The sequence below is a fragment of the Alexandromys fortis genome, unplaced genomic scaffold, assembly GCF_014885135.2.
Source record: "Alexandromys fortis isolate MF-2015 unplaced genomic scaffold, M_Fortis_MF-2015_v1.1 scaffold_202, whole genome shotgun sequence".
NCBI lineage: Eukaryota > Metazoa > Chordata > Mammalia > Rodentia > Cricetidae > Alexandromys > Alexandromys fortis.
Genome location: NW_026068077.1, coordinates 1,295,611 through 1,311,219, shown reverse-complemented (window position 1 = coordinate 1,311,219; position 15,609 = coordinate 1,295,611). Strand labels below are relative to the sequence as shown.

Here is a 15,609-nt window from a genome sequence, read left to right as displayed (position 1 = left end):
CCCTTTCCTTTTGATTCTAAACTCACTATAGTCCTGGTGTGTTCTGAGTTCAAGATAACACATAACCCTATTTCAGCTTCTTACTTCAACTATCAAGGACTTAGGTCTCTAGGTTATTAGGCACTATTATGAGCATCCAGGGGACAAATTTTCATTGTCCTTTGTTGTTGAAATAAGAGCAGCGGGGCTGCGTCCCCGGCACCCGGCCGCCCGCATGGCTAGCTTATGCCCGAAATAATTACACGGAAACTGTATTCTTTCAAACACTGCCTGGCCCGGCTAGGTCCAGTTTCTTATTGGCTAGCTCTTACATATTGTTCTAACCCATTTCTAATATTCTGTGTAGCCCATGAGCTGGCTTACCAGAGAGGATCTTAACCTGTCTGGAGTGGGAGCATCATGGCGACTCTTTCCCTAAGCTTCTTTTTCCCAACATTCTCTTCTGTCTACTCTGCCTACCTAATTTTCTGTCCTATGAGGGCCGAGGCAGTTTCTTTATTATTACAAGACCCACCTCCATCACTTTGTAATATCATATAGACACAGACATCCTTACTCCTTTATCTTTTGACTTCCCCCTATTTTTCATTCCTTTCTTTCAATATCTATCTTTTACTGTCTGTTGTTATGCTTTGTGCTTTCTGGTGGGCTGGTAACTATGCATTTGGGGGCACTTATGGCAATGGCCAGATACAGGCTGAACTTTAAGTTGCACACACATATTTGAATAATCTGTCATACTAATCTGTTATTTTTCCTTTCCTCCTCACTGTGAATAAACACAGAACCCAAGGGAGCAGACATATGTTAGCTGTGTGTCACTGTCCGTCTTGGTAAAGAAGGACATACAGACAGAGAGCAGCTTGGGCCCTGGCAGCACATACAGATTGTTGCCAGTTAAGTTTATTTTTGCCCTTTCTCTTTTCCTCCCTTTTCTCTTTCTTTCTTTCCTCCCTTTGCTCTTAAATGTAAAGATCTTTCTCATGTAACCGAACTATGGACTTACACCATGTTCCTTCCTTTCAGAGTCCAGGTAGTGTGAGTTTGAGGATTTCCTTTTGTTTGTTTGTTTAAAGACAATAATAGGTTTCTTGTCTGATTTTGAAGCAACCTGACCTTTCATTTTAATATGCTGTATATGAGCAATGCATAAGGAATTCTCAAAAGTAGTTTTGAGGAAGCTTTGGAGATTTCTTGGGTAAAGCGTGTGCTCTGCATTTCTAGAAGGGAACTGGACATCCACTCTTACCGCATTTCCAGGCTGAAGACATCTCAAGCACCCGTCTTCCTTCTTACCTTTCCTGAGCTGTGAGAGGAAGCATTTTTCACATTACTGGGGGAAAGCAAGAGGGAAATCAGTATAAGTGGAATTCTTAAGTTCAAGCACTAAAAGCTTGGCAAATGCACCAGAGATATGAGATGTTTTTCTTAGTCTGAGGTTAGATAAACATAAGGAAAATACAGAGAAGAGCAGAGTACTTTCTTAAAAGTAAAATATTGTTGGTGCTATCATCTTGGGTAGGGTATTTTGCAGCTTACAGAGTAACCACCTTTACTTGAATAGAATCCTTCTAGTACCTCCTCAAGGACAACCCCTGCACTCTGAAGTGTCTAGCTGCTCAGAAGATGCCACGCTGGTCTGGTTTCAGTATTCCCATACATAGCAGAGCCTTACATGTTGCCATGGAGGAAATTGATACCTGTTCTTTCATTTCTGGAAACTTCTGATGGCCTCTGAGACTAGTTTCCGTATTTCCCTGTGTGACAATAGAGGAAAAGCCATGCAGGCATGCTGCTTACTGGCTTGCTCTTACTGGCTTGCCCAGCCTGTTTCCTCCCACATCAATCATTTATCAAGAAAAGACCCACAGGCCTGCCTACAGGCCAATCTGAGGGAGGCGCTTTGTCGGTTTCGTTATTTCTGCACGTGCGATCCTACCTTGGGTCAAGTTTATAAAACTCTAACCACACACATGCGTAGTAAAGCCCTTTGTCTCAACAGAGCACCCCTCCCAGACTTCTGGCTCCTTACTGCCCAGCGGGAACCCAAGTCTGACCACCAGCTAGGCCATTGTTACTCTTTTTCTTTTCTTCTTTTTCCTTTTTCACTGGAGGAATTTTTTAAACTTTAACGTTAATTTCTATTGATCCTCACATCCAGCACTGAGCTTTCAGCGGCTGTCCTCTACTGAGAATCCTCATCCTCCCATCCCCCAAGTCTCCTCATCAACTCTTCCTCGCAGGGATCTGTGCATCCCCCTACAATGTCTCAGCTGCCCTGGGTTTGGGCTTCTCTCATTCTGTCTGGACTGTTTGAAGATCCCCAGAGTCCACAGTCCTTACTGGGGGTCTGATTTCCCCACTTATTCTTTTGGTGTGTGACTCCTTCTCCGGGTGCCATGAAATCTCCACCCAAGCTTCCTTTGCCCTGGTAAGGGAGTTGCTCAGGTGGAAGTGGAGAAAGAACTAAAACCTGACGGTGATGTGCGCTAATGGAATGCACGTGAACTGTAGAAATGATGAGACAGGCGACCTCTGGTTACCGGGAGTTCACAGTCTGGTCTGTTCCAATCAAGAGCACAAACATTCCCACTAAAAGCAGACATTCGCTTCCTTCCTTCCCAGTGCTTCTGTCCATGAACATGGATAGGGAAACAGACTTTCTGTATATTTAATTGCTGTTGTTTCCTGCTGCTTCTCCCTAAGAGAAAGACCAAAGTCTCTGTTTCTGCTGGGAACTGGGTCCTTTAAGGGACTGTGTTCCAGAAACAGGGCCTCTTGTCCCCCTCTCTGTATGCCAAGCGGGCTGTCCTCTTGAGCTTCTAGCTGTTTGGCAGTCTCCGCCTCCCACACTGCTGTGGAAAGACTGGGATTGCACATGTTGGCTGCTGTACTCAGCTCTACGTGGGCTCACGGAATCCAAACCCAGGTCCTTAGGCTGCTAGCCTCGGAGTCATTTCCCTACCCAGAAGCATCTTTTGGCCCAAATGCACATCTCATTCAAGTTTCGTATACAAGCAGAGCACAGGGCTAGCCTTCCTCAGGTTTCTTGTATGTATCTAGATCCCTGGGACCTTAACGGCACAAGGCTCAACAGCAGGAGGGGAGGCTGGTGTAGCAAAAATTCCTTCACTCCTTCCTCCTCTCTATGCATCCTCAGCTGCCAGGATCTTGAAGCAGAGATTTCCATCCTCCAGGAGCAGATCTGTCACCTGCAGTTCGTGATTCACTCCCAGCACCAGAACCTGCGCAACATCATCCAGGAGGTCAGGGTAACAAGGGCCTTTCGCAGGTAGATGACAGGTTTACCGTGCCAAGACCACACCTGGGCAGTTTGGCAAGCTGAGTTCCGAGACTCCCCTTCCCCCGACATAGCCTTTCAGTTTCTCAGGCAACCTGGCTCCGCGGCTTCTCTTGCCTATAATGTCAACACCTGTCAGGTTCCAGAAGAGAGTTTGAGAAACTATGCTTAGCTGTTTTTTTTTTTTTTTTAGACATTTTAGGGATTTCTGTACAAGCATAAAGGTTCTAAGTCAGATGTTGCTCACTGTTAAATGGAAGACTTTGTACATTAGGAGGTTCAAACCTTTCTTAAGGAATCAGGTCTGGGTTGCCTGTGATACTTATTTTCAGGATTGTAGATTGGCTACGCCTGGCATACGTTAGCTAAATGCCCTAACACTGAGCCATAGTAACAGCCCTGTTTTACACTGAATTTGAGATAGTGTAAAATTAATTGATTAATTGACCAAGGTAGTTTGGGAATTGCTATACAGCCCAGGTTGACCTTGAGTTTGGAATCCTCCTGCCTCAGCACCCCGGGTAGCTGGGGTTCCAGCTACAACTAGATGTGACTGTTATATCTTTATACCCTCATAAGCAGTGCTCTAGGGGTATTTTAAAGCAGGAACTAGCCTGCACGCCGCCCCGCAGCCGGTTCTTTTGCAGAATGAGGCTCATGTTATTCACTGCAGCCTTTCCTCTCCTAGGCTCCCATTGGGTTTTCTGTCGGTAGGTTTCTCCCGTGGATGAAAACGGAGGGGATCATCATTTGGTAGTGGCCCCCCGGGTGGCCTGCTGGCTCTGCCCACGCTGCGGGATTTTCTTTTTATTTGATGAACGTTGTCTGGGCACAACATAAAGCTGCATGATTCTTGATTTGTGTAACTGAATTCCCTGTGGTCTGACAAGATTTCCCAATTGTTCTTCCTGATTCTTAGATGGAAGGATTAAAAAGTACTTTAAAGGAACAAGACGGAAAAATCGAAAATTTGAAAGAAAAAGTCAACATACTTGAAAGTCAGGTAATAAGAGAATCTGTACTGTATGTTTCCATGTTGGTACATGCCTGGGTGTGTATATGTGAGTGTGTGCCTACATGTTAATGGTACATTACCACGTGTGCATACACTCGAGAATGGTTATGTGCCTGTGTGACTTTGAATGTGTCTCTGTCATTGCATTTGACTGTGTCTGAATGTCTGTATATAAGTACATTTACCCTGGTGTATATGAATATGTCTTCAGTCTCTTTATCGGCATATATGCATCTGCTATGCTTGAGAAAGTATAGCTTACTTTCAATAACAATTACATTGTGACTAAATTATTATTGAACACACGTATTAAACTTTCATTATTAGTTTTAGATACTAAATAAAGGTTAAAGGTTCAGTCACATTTCACCCTGGATACTCTCTGTACTGGCAAAACAGGTGATGATCTTGAACTAGAGGCTTGATCAAGGCTGCCCTTGTGTGGATTTTCTCTAGTCAGATGGTGAGGCTTCTTGCTCCTGGTTCTCACACTTTTTTCTGGTCTATGACTTCATCTTCCTTATATTTTTCTTCATTCATATCCACTCTGGATTCCCAGCCTTACCTCCAAGCTTATCTACATCTCAAAGTCTCTGAAACTATCATGCCTTTGAGTGTTTTCCAAACTCAGTGTGAAATGAGAGGCTTTTCTTGGGCGTTGGTTGGAAAAGTGGTATGAGTTGGTTTTCCTTCACAGTAGAAGATTCTCCATGACTGTAGAATGAAGAGCTTCCCACACGGCAGTTATATAAAGAACTGACTTTTTAGAAACTTAAAGTAATTTTGCAGTTGTATTATGCTCTACTTTTCCTAGTTTTAACTTAATAGTTCATCATGGATGTGATGTGGGAGTGTCATATATCAATCTGTTGATTCCATTGGTTAATTAAATAAAGAAACTGCTTGCCCTTATAGGTTAAAACATAGGTGGGAGGAGTAAACAGGAGGAAGATGGGAGGAGTAAACAGAATGGAATGCTGGGAGGAAGAGGAAATGAGCTCAGACCTGACAGCTCTGGTCTCTGGAGTAGAGACACCATGCTCAGCTCTCCCGGGTAGACTCGACAGCTCTGCTCTCTGAAGCAGAGATGACAGGCTCCACTCTCCCAGGCAGCTCCGACCCAGGATGGACATAAGCGCACCTTGGGGTGCTACAAACAATTATTAGAAATGAGCTAGTCCAGGTGCGAGAGTTAGCCGAGAAGAGGCTGGATATAATGGGCAAGCAGTGTTTAAAAGAATACAGTTTGTGTGTTGTTATTTTGGGCATAAGCTAGCCAGGCGGCCGGGGTGCTGGGGTCGCAGCCCCGCCACTCCTATTTCAACATGGATGAACATTTTAAAATTAAATGTTATTGCAAAGACTTGAAAAGCCAAAAAAAACTAGAGGCAGCATATTTTAATTTCCTATGATAAGATATGTTTTTCTTGCAACTCACTCATTCTCTCTCCTGTAAACCTCTTCCTGGCTCTTCATGGTAGATTCCGTCTGCCTCACAGGAAGGACAGGAAAGCCTTAAAAAGTGGAATCCCTCCAAGGAAGATTTTTATTGTCCAATGAGTTCATTAGAATCTTTCCTAGATGCTGTACAATGACTTAGTTGTCTTTGAGGTCCAGTAGAACCAGGAAATTGTGTCTCTACCCATGTCATCTGCCTTTATATTCTAGGTTCAGCCAGGGATTGTTGACACTCCAGTTAGTGGGGACATAATCAGACCTGTGCTGCCCCTCCTAGACACATGTGTACTGGCTATAGACTCTTCACAATGAAGTGATAATACTCTTCAGTGCTTTCCCTGGATTCTCTGAGTATAGCTGAACCCGGGCAGTTTGTTTTTTGTTTTTCATTTATAAACAAGGCTTGGAATCATCTAGTGATTGTCCTTATGGTCTCCAATTTATTTTATTCAGTAGAGAGATGTTTTCCTTGTAGGTAGTATACTCCTTCCCTTGGAGTTTTAAAAACCCAGGCCTTATTAATGAACTGGCCTTGAATTTACTACACAGCCAAGGACAACCTTGAATTTCTTGTATTCCTGCCGCCAGTTCTTCCTGAGTATTGAAATTGTAGGCCTGTCTAAGGTTTATAATCTACTTGGAGTGGAACTCAAAATTTAGGGCATGCCAGACACACACACTGCCAGTTCGTTTACATTCACTTCATTCATTTATTTAACAAAATATTTTTGTGTATTTATGTCCAGGAAAGCGCCACTATCTGGTCAGGTTTTCCTTGACTTCATCTAGTTTATATTTCAGTTGAGAACCTAGCAAAAAAAAATGATCTTCAGGAGTGCTAAGTGCTTCAAGAAATGCTAGGACATTATAGGAAGTGAGGGAGGAACAGGGCAGAGAAGGCATCTCTGAGCAGGAGATGTTTGAGGAGATTCGTGAGTGATGCGCTATGGTGCGGCAGCTCCAAGCTCATTCCCAGTACTTTCTTCTCTGCACAGCTCCTAATCTGGACGAGGCATACCAAAGAGTGGACCAGCTAGCACTTAAACGATAAGCCTGCCACTGACTATGAAACTGATCAGCACTGGCTGATTCTGTCACAAAAAGTTTGGTCCCTTTCTTAGAGAATAACACTTCCAAACCTACCAACTTTATAAACTCTGTAGACTGTGTCCTCTCATCAGCTTCTGCGTAATTGTCCAATCACAGGATATTTTTATTCCAATCAAAGTTGTCAATGTGACACTGAGTTTTCAACTACATCATCATGTACTGAGTACTGATCGTGGAGACTTTGCTCAGTCACATACTTGGCCTAAGATATGGGCCTCATTGTGTGCATACATTAGATTTGTCTCCTAAGAGGGAGATGATGTTTATTATCAGTTTGTCTTAAAGGAAGTATATCTTCTGGATGAGACGTATATGCTTACCTCTTGAGATTACAATGGAATAGTGTCTAGTGATGGCAGCTCTATCGTCTGTCTTAACGCTCTTCTCACAGGTCTAATACATACTGGCGACAGTGATGCATTTTCTCAGCCCACTACTTCTCAGAGTTGACAGACCCTTAAAAGGACCTGCCGAGTTTTATCATATTCATCAGCAGGCACATGGGTCCTGACTCCAGGTGTCCTGAGGATAGAGGCTTTATTAAGTCCGCAAGTTCCCAGGTGATGTTGATGTCCCAGGCTTACCACAGTCATGGAATTTTTCCCTTTTTTACTTCACCTGTTTCACTTTGTCTTTAAGGTTCATGTTCAATCTCTATGGATATGAAAATGTCCTAAATTATTCCGGTCACTCTGATTTACTTTACATCTTTTCTATAATCATCAGTTGCTTATTGTTTTATGACATCTATTAAATGGTTTTTAATTTTATTTTATTTCTACTATCACTTCAGTGGTAATATGCATCCTACACATTGAAAGAGAAAGTTTCAAGATGTCATTATTTTTTCTGCTGTGTAGTACCCCATTGTATAAATGTACCACATTTTCCTAATCCATTCTTTGGTGGAGGGACATTTGTTTCCAGGTTCTGGCTATGACAAATAAAGCTGCTATGAACATAGTTGAGCACATGTCCTTGTGTTTTGATTGAGCATCCTTTGGGTATATACCCCAAAGTGGTATTTCTGTGTCTTGAGGAAAGTTCTTTCCTAATTTTCTGAATTAGAGAGGGATATAAGTATAGAATGGGAGGAGACAGCTCTCAGTCACATCTCATTCTGAGATTCCTGGAAGCAGGATCTCAATTTTGAACTGAGGTCGAGGTAAGAGCCAGTTGGCTGCTTTGCTTTCGCATCTTTGGATTGAACCCCAATTTATCTCTCTGAATTTTTATTAAATTGTGCTTCAGAAATCTGTTATGTAGATGACAAAATCAGATATAAAGAAGCTAAGTAAGCTAAATGGCAGCACATAGATGGTGATTGACTGTCCTGGAAAATGTGACCGGTAGCAGCATCTCCTCTTACATGCTGGCACGAGTTGTATTATCTCTCAGAATTATTATATAATAATACTTGTTTTTACAGGGTTTATAATCAAGTGGTCACTTCAAAAGGATAATTATGTAATCAGTATCATGTGTACCACTAAGGTTATTTTCATTTCCCTATGAGAAGGAATCTCTGTAAACTCAAAATAGTTCAGAGGACGAATCTCAGGGTTTAGCCCCTTGGCACATTATGTAATTTTCAAGCTGTATTTAATATTGTTTTCCTTGGTTCTGATAAAATAAGCACAAAAAATTATTCTGTAGGTATTAGGCCAGCGGGGAGTAGAGTGAGAAGATTGAAAATGTAGGCTATATGTGAATTTGCGGTCTGATCTCTGTACCTTTGCCTTCCAATTTTAGAATAAGGAACTTAAAACCAAGGTGGCAAATTGGACAGAGATTCCTAAGGCACCAGTTTCTAAGGCTGTCTCTACAAGGTAAGGTCTTTCTCCCTTCAGCCCCATCTTCCACCCTAAATCATGTCTGGAAAGGCCCTGAAAGACATCCTCAGAAGTCTGTCTCCTAAGTTCCCCTAAACCCATCAGGTTCACGTTGCAGATTAACCACCACATTATCTATTGCTTAAATACTGCTCAGAATTGATTGCTTTATCCACTACTGCCTACTTGAGGTTGGATATATTAACACTTACTAAGTGCATGCATTGTACATCTTTCCCCCCTCTTCTCAGCCTTAAACCAAGCCCAACCTTAATTTCAGCACTTTTCTTTACAAATATTACATATAATTTTCCTCCATTCTCCTTCTTCCTCCGCTGCTCTGTCCTTAATGGATGTTTTAATCACTAGTTGTTAGTACTTACTAAAATTTTCTTGTCAGCTCTCAATCAAATAGATTGTAAATATTCCCAGGAAACCACTGGGTCCTCCTATTTCATTTTACTTTCTGCACTGCTAAGAACATGTAACTTCAGCAGCTACCAGCTACAAATGGATGGTTTCAAGCAGTGATGATGACCCAAGGAAGCAATCAAAATGATACTGAAAACCAGACTAATTTCTTTGTGTGTGATGTTTATTGTTGTTGGCTGATTCAGAATTTGAATCTGGGCTCGAACCTCATTTCCATAAACTTTAGGGAATGCTCACTTAAGAGAAAGCGTAGCCTGTAATTACACGAATCGTTTAAAAAGTGATTAAAAACTTCCTGTTCTGGCCGCTTTTGAATTCCACTGTCTGGTCCCTGCAGGGAAGAGTATCATTTTCTTAGACTCTTGGGCACAGGGCCTGAGGTGGAAAATCAGGCTCGCTATGATTAGCATTAGTCTAGGAATTCAGACGAATTCGTCTCTCTTTAAAACTCCTAGCGACAAAGATGCAGTTTGCTAATGAAGTGCATAATTAGGGAGTAGAGATGAAGCCGCTTTGAATCAAGTCCTCTCAGATCTCCAGGTGCTGAATCCTCAAGCTTGTTGGTCACTAGCATTGCAACTTCTGAAAAGAAAGAAATTAAGCCCTAGAGGCGCTCAAAGAGGACTCGGCTCTCCTGGAGAAGGGAGGATGCTCAGGGTTCTGGTCCCTGCCTTGTATAACTGTTTAAAGAGTTTTCTTTCTTTCTATGGCTTAGAAAAAGTCAATGAAGAGAAATCTCCTAACTGAAATGTTGAAACTGGACATTTTGTGTCTTTTAAGAATAGAAACTACAGTGTTAAGGGCATAAAGTCTGATCTTCATTTTCAAAATAGAGTTGGCTAGCTACTTAAGAATGGAATTGCAGTATGGTTTGGTAAGTTAAACCTGGATTTTCCAGTATACAATGGAATTCTAATTTGAGGGAGATAACATTTACAACTTGTCTGGACAAATTAATTGTATTTCTTCCAAGACCTATTATATTCTATATCTCACTAAATACACTCAAAATTTTTTAACCCCTGAGTCATTAAAGCATAGAGATGTCCCTTGTGCTGAATACAAGAGTGATCCATTTGAGATAAGGTTTCATATTGCAATACAAAACACATGCATACTTACATAGATGTGTGTGTATACACACACACACATATATATATATGCACATGCATGTACAGTTTTAAATACTAGACTTACACAGTAAGGAAGAAGGTTCAGGCTCCATAGAGCTGCAACATACTTCAAAAGAAGATAGCTGAGTTCTCTCCTTCTCGATTTACTCTGTTGCATAGTTCCACTGAGTGGAAAGGCTCTAATTCTGCTTCCTCTTACTCCTCATTCCTGCCCCATCCAACCTAGCTGAAATTGCTGATGAGAATGCCTTCCCAATGTGATTTCACTATCTCCCACAGGGTATCCATTACAATAGATACATTAATGGCTCTCTCTCTGAGATCATATTTCGCAGTATGGTGACAGTTGACATAGGGGTAAGGATGGTATAATCATTGCCTTACTAGACTATGCCTTGTTCCACTCTGGTAATGTATGTTGTCTTTTCTGCAGTGAACTGAAGCCTGAAGGGGCCTCTCCCTATCTGATGTTGGTCAGGCTACGGAAGTGAACAGGCTGGATGAAGCTCCGCTAGAGAAGGACTCTGTAGATCTTATTTATCCCTTGAAATGCAGTTTCAGCTCTGAAGTTAAAATGACACCATGCCAGTGTTTATGTAAATATAACTTATTATACATCAATAAGATTACAGGAAGGTGATATTCCAGGCAATTCAACAGATGTCTAATGGAGAGAAGAAACCTTCCCTGCAAAAATATTAACTTAAAAGAACAAGAAATCAGGTGCTTTTCTATGATGGAAGATGAATTCTGCTCTACACTTAACACATTAAAATAAAATCTGAATCCATACCCTCAGATTTTTTACTAAAGGGATTTGAGCTTTGATAGTGGTTTTTACATGTCTAAGTGAAAGGATATGTGTAAATGTGTATGCATGAATGATATGTTTACTTAGTCTTTAGATAAAAATAATCTTACCATGGCACAGTCTCATCTCTGGACCCATTATTATTGGAAGAATTTATCTCTACTGATTTATGAGAAGAGGATGGAGTGGATTCTTCTGGGCTCGTCTGACAGCCAATGGTGGCCCCTGAATTTCAGAATCATGGCGGCCTGGTTGTCTTGTACTGTCTTAGAAGGTCATTGTTCTTCAGAGGTTCTATTGCTAGAGGAAAACTCCACACATAAAAATGCAACTGGTGCATTTTGCTTAGTTACTTATTTTCTTCTTGATATCAATGTTATCTGAAGTTATTAGGCAGAGGGATAGAACACAGTGCTAAAGAATACAGTCCAGTGGAATAATGGCTGCTGTCTACAGCCAGGGGAATCATAATTCATGAGTTGCAATGTTATAGTGTACTCAGATTCTGATACATGCCTTCATTTAAGTTGAGTCTTCTGAGTGCTATGAGTTAAAACAAACTCGTAATTGTAGAAATACTGATGTTGAGGAGAGCATACAATGCTTCAGTTGAGTGAAGAGAGAGACTGGGTCATTGTCTTAGGGTTAACATTTCTATAATGAAACACCACGACCAAAACAACCGGGGGAGGAAAGGGTTTATTCAGATTACACTTCCACATTGCTGTTCATCACTGAAGGAAGTCAGGACGGGAACTCAAACAGGACAGGAATGTGAGGGCAGGAGCTGATGTAGAGACCATGGAGGGGTGCTGCTTACTGGCTTGCTCCTCATGGCTTCCTCAGCCTGCTTTTTCCTCAGACCACCCACAATGTGCTGGGCCCTCCTGCATTCATCACTAATTAAGAAAATGCCTTACAGCTGGTTCTTAATTGAGGCTCCCTCCGCGTTGATGAATCTAGCTTGTATCAAGCTGACATAATACTAGCCAGTACAGTCACTTGAAAGGACACTTTCCCTGAGGCCTTTGGTTATCCTCTCAGGAAAGATGCTTCCAGTCTGTCCATGTGCCATATGAAATATAAGTATTATGCTTTAAGTATTTAAAGGCATGTACGGTGAGGTAAAGTGATGTATTTATAAATCCATCCAGGTACTGCAGTTCTTGAAATGTTGCAAAAGTTATTTTTAATTCTTCTTTCATACAATATATTGAAGTTTCCCCTCCTTCCTCACCTTCCAGTCCCTCTCCCAACCCCTCTTTCCCCTAGATTCACCCTTTCCCTTCAGAAAAGAGTCTCCCAGATATATAAATCAAACGTGGCACATCAAATTTATAATAAGAGTAAGCACATCCCCTCATGTTAAAGCTAGATGAAGCAGCCCAGTCAAAGGAAAAAGGGTCCCAAGAGCAGGATAAAGAGTAAGAGACAGCCCCTGCTCCCACTGTTAGGAGTCCCTCAAGAACCCCAAGCTATACTGTAGGGGCTATGAGACTGGCTCCAGCCCCTACCCAGGGTCCCAAAAATGGAATTCTTCTCAGGGGTGAAAGGGGTATAAAAGATTTCTATAATACTTTACACCGATAGCTAATGCCCTTCATTTTAAGTGCTCTTTATTCTGTGGTGCTGCAAGTTTCCAACTATATACACTTACAATCAGCAATTCTCCAGCCTTTTCCGGGGGCAAGGCTGGAATCGCTCAAGGTCAAGAAACACATAAAAGTTTTACACAAAGCATTTACTGTCAGCCATAACTGTGTGGCTCAAGGTGGGGGTAGTTGAAGCCTCCAGGAACTTCTTAAAGGGAAAGGAGGTTAATTAAGGGAGGGAAAGGATAAATTATTTGGGAAATCTGTGAAGGGAATGTGTGTGCTTTCGCTGTTATCTTAAATGTAACTGGGTAATCGAGCTAGAGATTATAATCAGGGAAAACCAGGAGCAAGGCAAGAATCATCTTTTCCCTCAGTGTGCAGCTATTCTCCAGCTAGCAGAGGGAGTAGAGGGTGACTAGGCAACAACGGTAAATAAACAAATGAAGTGTGTGGTGTTTGGTGTTAGCACTTTCGCCAGATGTTAGCTGACTGAAAGGAGCCCTTTTGGCTCTAAGGATTACATTCTATACTATCTCTGAGGGTAAAATACAAGGAATAAACTTCTTGCTTCAACAGACCAAGGTAAAACTACAAGGAGTTAAGCATTTGCTTTAAGGTTAATGAGAGGTTAGCTTTGGGTAATACTTCCCTATCTGCTGGTACAGTGAATGCAGGGCGCTCTTCTTCTCTCTGAGAGCTAAGGCTCAACAACTACAGTCACGCTGTAATTCTTGTCCTTGGGCATCTGTAAACGTCTCAATAGAGGTCTCTTTGCCTGGACTCTAACACTGGCCAACTGTCTGCCACGGAAGATAATTTCAAGAAGGCAGACTTCTGTTTGTACAAAGACCTGGTTGAGAGAAGCAAGGGCATTGCCTGTGATAACTTTCTTGCTAGAATCATGTACTCTGGGGGTAGTCATCCAAATAAATGTCTCTATTTTCCTAAAAAATATCTGATAGGGTGGTGGTGTGGCTCAGTGTAAGTAAGTGCGTGCCTTAAATGCTTGGTGCCCTGGGATCCATGAGAAGCGTACATTCTAAGGACAGGGAAGTCTGATGAATTGTAAAGAAAATATAAAGCTGCCTACAGGGACAAGCAGTTGCTAGGATGGCTTTCAGATGGGGTGATATAGTAATACTATACATGGATGGTTTAAACAGGGCAGTCGTGTAAATTGGAATGCTTCTCCTTGAATGCATATTTAAGTAAAAACAGGAAGAGCAGAAAGTAAGGGGAGCAGATACTACTATTGGACCAGAAAATGGTTCTGCTTGATGCTCAGGCAGGCCCACAAGTCAGCAAGGAGTGAAAGTCTGGGTGTCCATGGCCTAGGGACCAAACATCAAGATCTATCATCTTCATACACAAATCCCCTTCCACACTGAAACTTATTTGATGTAAACCCTTTTATCTAATTCCTTTAAATTCAGTGTTGGGGAAGCTAAAAATTTTTAGGAGTCTGTATGGTCCCCCTTTTCTTTCAGTTTTCTCTGGAAGGGGTCCTGGGGGGGGCAAACTATGCCTAAATGGCTCCTTTAAGTCGTCTTGTTTTATACTGCTCCAATGGCCTCATGATACCCTTCTCTAGGAAGAGGAGGAAAAACGGCCTGGGTTTCTGGGTGGGAGTAGGGCGGTACGTATCTGCGTCCAGTGCATTAAACAACAGGCCTCTTTATTGCTCTGTCTGGGTAGCTTTCCATGCTGAGTGCAGGCATTATGGAGTTCCTCTCATGAATCAAACACACCGAGGAGGTCTGCTGCAACTTTGCAGTTGTTTCTGTTTTTTTTTTTTTTTTTATTTTTGTTTTGTTTTGCTTTGTTGTGTTGTGTTGCCTTTGGACACTTAGTATAAAAGAGTTCCTCATCTTTTAGAGATTTAAGAAACTGGTGCAAAGCAAAGATGATTGCAGAAATGCAATTAGCATAAGAAAACCCCTCCAGGGAGCAGACTGGCTCAGTGAAGTCCTAATCAGTGTGTGGCACTGGCCTCTAAGCCTCCGTGTGTGCTGCTTTTGTGCATTCTCCAACAGAATAGCAATGCCCACGTTCTTCTTTTGGTTGATTTTTCCGCAGAAGCAGTAACACATAAAGTAAATTTTTCCTTAGACTGGAGAACTGGATAATACAACTTATCATGAATACAGTTTAAACACAGCGGTCCCCTAATTACAGACAACAAATGTCGGGATTCTCTGGTTTATCTCGCGATATGGCACATACTATGCCTTAAAAAAAAATTCTATAAAACATTTAGAAAGCAAGACCTTCGAGATTTGTATCGACTGATCGAGGATGAGGTCAGAAGGTCTGCCGTACCCAACGCAATGCTGGGCAGTAAAGTCAAACTAGCGAGGCCAAGAATTTCCGAACTTGCACAGGGAGCCTTGCTGGTCTTTAAATTAAAAGCTCATCATTATCTTGGCAAAGCCTCTCTAAGCAGCATATGGAAAGAGACTGACTCTGGGAACAGGGCAACTTTGGCAAATGAGATTTGAAGCTGGGTGGCTGTGGTTTAGAACGGTCCTTGAACTGCCAGTTTTCAAGCAAGTCTGTGACCAAAGTGGAGCCCATTATAGTGCAGCATTTTGTTATGGGTAAGGAACAAAAAAGTGTTTATGAACTACAGAACACCTCAACCTGTGAACTCATTTTAATGACTGCATCAGTCAAAACCATTAGAGAATTTTAATTGGAAAGCTCAGCTTTTAAATAATGAATAAGGACATTTAGAGACATGAATAAAAGTCACTGGGATGAATTCAACATTTACCCTCCTCCAAACGGATTCCATTTTTAATGTTGCAAACACTTCATGCTGGTGTCTGTATCTTGCCTTCCACCCTTCATGCATCCGACATCGGCGCGCACACAATGTTGATCTGAATACACAGAAAACTTGATAAAAACATGTTTTTATTT

The 15,609-nt window shown here is 41.8% G+C and overlaps 1 protein-coding gene across 2 annotated transcripts in view; it reads left to right on the top strand.

Moving 5' to 3' along the window:
• Ccdc68 (coiled-coil domain containing 68) overlaps positions 1 to 11,073 on the top strand; it is a 35,686-nt gene extending 24,613 nt beyond the window's left edge. Inside the window, exons 8-11 of one of the 2 annotated variants that reach the window (XM_050121741.1) lie at positions 3,161 to 3,266; positions 4,221 to 4,304; positions 8,637 to 8,713; positions 10,715 to 11,073. In XM_050121741.1, the coding sequence (XP_049977698.1) occupies positions 3,161 to 3,266; positions 4,221 to 4,304; positions 8,637 to 8,713; positions 10,715 to 10,772 (325 nt within the window). In that variant the 3' untranslated portion in view covers positions 10,773 to 11,073. Of the gene's footprint in view, positions 1 to 3,160; positions 3,293 to 4,220; positions 4,305 to 8,636; positions 8,714 to 10,714 lie in introns of those variants that run through there. The other variant, XR_007588652.1, reaches the window with a different exon arrangement.
• The last annotated feature ends 4,536 nt before the right edge of the window (positions 11,074 to 15,609 follow it).